Here is a 6000-nt window from a genome sequence, read left to right on the forward strand (position 1 = left end):
TTGGCATGTTTAATAAACAGATTACTCACCCAGCAGATGATGAACGTCAGCACGTAGAAAATATGACACCTCATGCTTCTTCCATCTGAAACAATTAAAACAATCTTGGAGTTCAATCACACTGAAGCAATTGGTATTCTAAAACATTAGGAGAAGCGTGGCCACAAATATTCAGTTCCTAAGAACGAAGTTGTAAATAATATCTCAAGGTAAAGGTCTTATCATGCAAAGGTCTTACCTTTCCTCTTACCATTGTCTATTAGTGAGTGTCATTCCTTTTATTAGGATTGATTGATTGGTTTACTTTATTTTACTTTGTGTTTTGTGGCATTTTTGGCTAATTTCCAAAGATGGAAATGAGTTATAATATGATATGAAATTGATGAATGGACACTTACAAACATCTATGCCCAAGCCAGGATTCGAACCCAGGACTCCTGGCGTCGTAGCGTGATGTAAAAACCACTCCTCCACTGCGGCCGGCTTATTACACTGGTCGACAGTGATATATATATATATATATTTTTTTTTGCGTAAAAGGTGTTCTTTAAAGTTTTTGAGCTGCTGAAGACGAATCTGAACTTGGTTCTTGTCCTACACACTCAGATTTAGAAATAATGCCAGTTATAGTATCATCCTTTAGACCCCGGCCAAAATTTGAAGGAAACCGCAGAGCTTCATGTTCGCGGCCTTGTGCCCCTCTACTAATTATCCTAGAATCACATGAAACCTCGTTGGAAAGCTTATAGAACACTGATTCCAACGAGATACATTTAGGACCCATGACACCCAATTTGGAGAAGAAGAAGAAGAAAATAAGAAAATTGGGGAAGAAGTTAATATTTGAAGAACTTGAGGTACGTTTGGGCTAGAATTTCACCAGGAATTCAGTGGTGAAGTCAGATTTATGTAAGGAAGTTATGGGCATATGAATGTGATAATTACGTATCATTTGCAGGTACTGAACCATGCCATTCACCAAGGCCGAACGATTCCAGATCATCAAGCTGTGGGGGTGCGGGTGGGGCAGACGTGCCCGTGCTGTAGCTCGTGATTTCAACGAACGGAACTTAGTGTCGCACGTTACAGTGTCTCAATTGCTGACCAGGTTCGAAGAGAGCGGTACAGTCAAGGACAGGCCAGCATCCGGTTGCCTCAGAATTGCCAAGTCTCAGCAGCGCAGCTCACGTCAAATGTCTGTGCAATGTGGTGTCAGCCAGAGTTTCATTTTCAGTTTGTTAATGATGGTTTAATGGCACCCGTACAAACTGCAGCTGCAGCACCATCTCTCTGAGGACGACCCGCATAGGATAATGTAGGTTTGTGAATGGGCTGTGGAGCAAATTCGCCAGTACCCACACTTGGCACTGCATATTCTGCATTCTGATGAAGCAATTTTTTTATGTGAATGGGGAAGTGAATAAACATATCATCAGGATTGGTCCTCCGAGAACCCTTTGTGGAGATCCGAGTAATATGGTTGGTTCCGGGAAGGTCATGGCGTGGGTCGAGGTCCGGGGGACATATCATTGGCCCAATTTAAATGTAGATTGCTCCTTGCAGTTGTTACAAGAACACATTTTTTCCGTCAGTTTTGACGGAGGATGGCAGCTTCTCCTCACATTTTCAGCAGGATGGGGCACCATCTTATTATGGACAACAGGTTCGTCACTATCTGGACCTCCAGCTTCCTGGTCGATTGATTGGTTGACGTGGGTCAGTGAAATAGCCTTCCCCGATCACCAGATTTGCCCCACTCGATTTTTATCTCTGGAATCATGTGAAGTCAATCGTGTATGCCGTAAAGATTCGGGATGTGGGTCACTTGGAGCAACGGATACTGGATGCCTGTGCACAAATCACACCTCACCTGAGATATTGCTTCGTGTTCACAGAGCATGGGAGAACGGTCTCAACATGTGCATAGCACAAGAAGGACAGCATATTGAACACATTGTGTAACTTTATGACCATAACTTCCTTATCATTAAAGTTTTCATAAATCTGACTTCACCAATGAATTCCTGGTGAAATTCTAACCCAAAACCATACTCCACATACTTTCCATTTAAAGAAATGAAGTTGGATCCAAAATGGCGGACGTTGTCATGACATGCCAAAAAAAAGTTTCCCCCTAGGACTAACATATTACTACCATGACGATGTTGTACTCATAGATGCGACCGAAACTCCGATAGAACACCAAAAAAAGACAAAAGCATTATCAACTGCTGCAATCTACACTCTCTTTTATTTTATAAGGAGTGGTCAGAGACTTTTGACTCATGCTGTATATTTCAATATGTATATTTTACATATGTTTCTTCATTCAAATTCGTCCTACAGGACAACTTCAGTTAGCCAACTTAATGTATAGGGTGTGTGTTACTGAGTTTATGTTTGTTTAGCGAAACTGTAAGTGTTGCAAACTTACCTCAAGTTCTCCAAAAATTAACTTTTTCACCAATTTTTTCATTTTCTTCTTCTTCTACAAATTGAGCGTGCTGGGTCCCCAATTGTACCTCGTTGCATAAGCTTTCCGACAAGGTATCATGTGATTCTGGGATAATTAGTCGAGAGGCAAAAAGGCTGCGTACATGAAATTTCAAATTTTGACCGGGGTCTAAAGGTTGATACTATAACTGGAATTATTTCTAAATGTGAGGGTACAGGACAAGAACCAAGTTCCGATTCGTCTTCAGCAGCTAGAAGACTTAAAGGAATACCTTCTTTCATGTAAGAAGATTTTTCAAAGTTCAAGTTTGTTGACCAGTGTTATTAGGACTCTGACTCAGAGTTGTCTATTATTAGTAAATGGCATGTCGGGATTAACTACTTGCATCTCTAGATGTCCTTCCCACAACTATCGCAGAAATGGTCTCTTTTGTTTATCATTCTTGACTGGAGTTCCTCGCTTCACATGGGAAGATACAGATTACGTAGATTGTTTATTGATTGTTTCTATGTTCATTCTTTCCGGCGGAAACAATTCTTTCTGTCTGAATGTCTTCATAAGGAAAGACGGCGTTGACGGCAATGATATTGACGACGACGACTGAAATGGTGACGACTACAACAGCATACAGTGGCGAAATAAGGTTGCGTCGATTACTACGACTAGGCAATCCAACAAGCGAGGAAGCTGGAGTACAAGACGTCTAGGGTTGGCTTGCCCAATCATGATGATCGTTGTTTTTGGATGGTGCGGTTGTGCTGCCCAAAACTTCATTCTTGCCATCACGATGAAATCATCTAAAGTCTCCTAATCTATTATTGCATTTGGTATGAATCTGTCTGCTGCTTCTATTATCCGCAGATTTTTTTTTTGCACTGACGGAAGTCTTACTAGACTCTACTTTGGAATAAATTTAAGTTGTAAGACCTCTCTCTTAGTTTTTTTTAATATCTATATTAGAAAAAGAAAGATGCAGGCAGTGGAGATGAAATTTTTAAGGAGTATGTTGGGGAAGACTAGAAGGGATAGAATAAGGAATGAAGAGATTACGACAGACAGTGGGGGTGGTAAAACGTCAGGGCAGAATAGATCAGGTACAGATGGGATAGTTTCGACGCATGAAGAGATTGGTTGTAGAAAGACTACCAGTAAGAGCTTACAATGCACAAGGAGTGGGAATATGGCCAATGGGAAGACCAAGATGTAGATGGAAAGAGCAGATAGCGGAGAGAGTTTGGAGAAGAGGACAGGTTCTCGGGTATCTAACTCAGCAAAATGAAAGACCGGATCATAGAAGAGTGTATCGCTCATACATTCAAAATCTTTCCGAGGCATGTGAAGAACTGAACCACAACTAACTTGAATGCTTTTCATGGTCTAAATTGTATCGTTGAACTTTCTGATATAAGTCCAATATCACGACAAGTATGCGCTGTTCGCGGAGATGTATACTAGTCTCCCTTTTCGCACAACACTAGGACAACCTTGTGTTCAGACGTCACCGGGATGAGCTTTTATTGTTAGGTTAGTTGTCTAAGTTGTTAGGTTAGTCTATTTAGGTTTATTTTTTGGTTCTCTTAGCATAAATAATCCTGTAGTATTATATGGATGTGAAAATTGGTCCCTTACATTGAAAGAGGAACATAAATTGAGAGTATTTGAAAATAAGATCCTTAGGAAAATATTTGGACCTAAAAGGGATGAGGAGACAGGTGAGTGGAGAAGGTTACATAATTTAGAAGTACATAATTTGTATTCATGTCCAGATATTATTAGAATAATTAAATCAAGAAGACTTAGGTGGGCAGGCCATGTGGCACGAATGGGAGAGGAAAGAGGAGTTTACAGAATTCTTGTTGGGAAACCTGATGGTAAGAGACCTGTAGGAAGGCCAAGACGAAGATGGAGGGACAACGTTGAGATGGACCTAAGGGAAATCGGTAGGGATGGAAAAGAGTATATAGATCTTTCTCAAGATAGGGATAGATGGAAGGCCTGTGTTGCTGGAGCCATGAACCTTCGGGTTTAAGAAGGCTAGAGAGTTAGTTAGTTAGTTAGTTAGCATAAATAATTCATTTGCAGTGTATTTATGCTAAGAGAACCTAACAACGTAGGTATTCTTCGTCTGACGTCAGAACACTGGCGTTGTGAAGGCGGGAATTTATTTAAATACGAAGTGTAGCGGCGATGATAGTGGTAATAATAGCTTCTTAACGAGAAAAAGGATTAGAATTATCGTCGACGTTACAAGTAATTCAAAATATTTTTCATTTATACAAAAGTTTCGTAACCATTTCGGTAGGGTTAACTAGTTGTAGTGGTTTACCCCATTTGTGAAATGGGAATACCATATACAGCGTGTCCACGCTACAGGGATCGAGAAATAAATGCTCGCCATTTAAAACCAGATAAGGATATTGCTGTATTTTTCATATGACAGGAAAGGGAAACTCTCCGAGATTGTGCAACACTATTTTCAGACAGCTACACGGTCGCGCATGCGCGTCAATAGCTTTTGTCTCGAAAGGAAGCCAGGCGCCATTCAGTAGTCGATCGCGCAGTGGAAAACATGTGGACACCGCAACAGAAAGTTCAGTGCGTGTTATGTTTTTTTTTTTTTCTGGGGATATGTTAAGGACGTTGTTTATCAGGGAGACAGACCAAGAAATTTGCAGGAACTGAGGGGCCGCATCACAAATGCAGTAGCGCTTGTGACTCCCCAAATGCTAGAGAACACTTGGCGGGAAGTTGAATACCGTTTAGATGTGTGCAGAGCCACCAAAGGTGCACATATTGAGTTGCATTGAACATCATCTGAAACTCGGTGAGTTTTGTATCAAGTAAAAGTAAAAGTTTATGTTACCAATACATTCTGTTCACTAGAAATTATCACTTATTTCTCGATCCCTCTAGCGTGGACACCCAATTACCATTCTCAATAAAAAAAGTGAATAACTGGCAGGGGAAAATTATAGCGTGATTGACTGCTGAAAAAGAAGGCAATTTTCTTTCCATTTGCGAAATTGATGGACGTGTCATTGACAGCATTTAAAGTGCTCTACGTTAAATACTCCGACACGCAACCACGCAATATTATAGGAGAGGTGAAGCTTCATTGACACCAGAATCTCGTTAGTTCACATCCTGCCTAACAGGCAAATCAACTTTAAAAACAGCAAGAAATTGGAACGTTTAATCAACAGATTACTCACCCAGCAGATGATGAGCGTCAGCAAGTAGAAAATTCGACATCTCATGTTTTCTCCAGCTGGAATTAAAACAATCTTTCAGTTCGAGTTCAATCACAACTTAATCATTTTTTTATTCTGCAACGTAAGAGAAATATATTTTGTCTCCGGTCATTTGATACGTTCCTGAGAACGAAATTCTAGTGAAAGTCTCGTCATTTTAGATGTGTTTTGCATTCCACGAAAATAGGAATGTTCGGTTACTACTGGATCATGTTTTCTGCACAAGAAATGTATTCGATTACATTATTACATGAAAGTATCCAATTTTTCAAAACTATTATTTCAAATATGCGT

The 6000-nt window shown here is 40.2% G+C and overlaps 1 protein-coding gene across 1 annotated transcript in view; it reads right to left on the bottom strand.

The window, feature by feature from the left end:
* Positions 1 to 5719, bottom strand: part of LOC145989477 (uncharacterized) — a 54683-nt gene extending 48964 nt beyond the window's left edge. Inside the window, exons 1-2 of the mRNA XM_083124825.1 lie at positions 5668 to 5719; positions 30 to 85 (exon numbers count right to left, since the gene is read on the bottom strand). Coding sequence (XP_082980951.1) covers positions 30 to 85; positions 5668 to 5707 — 96 coding nt within the window. The 5' untranslated portion in view covers positions 5708 to 5719. The remainder of the gene's footprint in view (positions 1 to 29; positions 86 to 5667) is intronic.
* Positions 5720 to 6000: the final 281 nt, after the last annotated feature.

Source organism: Lepisma saccharinum, chromosome 6 (genome assembly GCF_977018435.1).
Source record: "Lepisma saccharinum chromosome 6, izLepSacc3.1, whole genome shotgun sequence".
NCBI lineage: Eukaryota > Metazoa > Arthropoda > Insecta > Zygentoma > Lepismatidae > Lepisma > Lepisma saccharinum.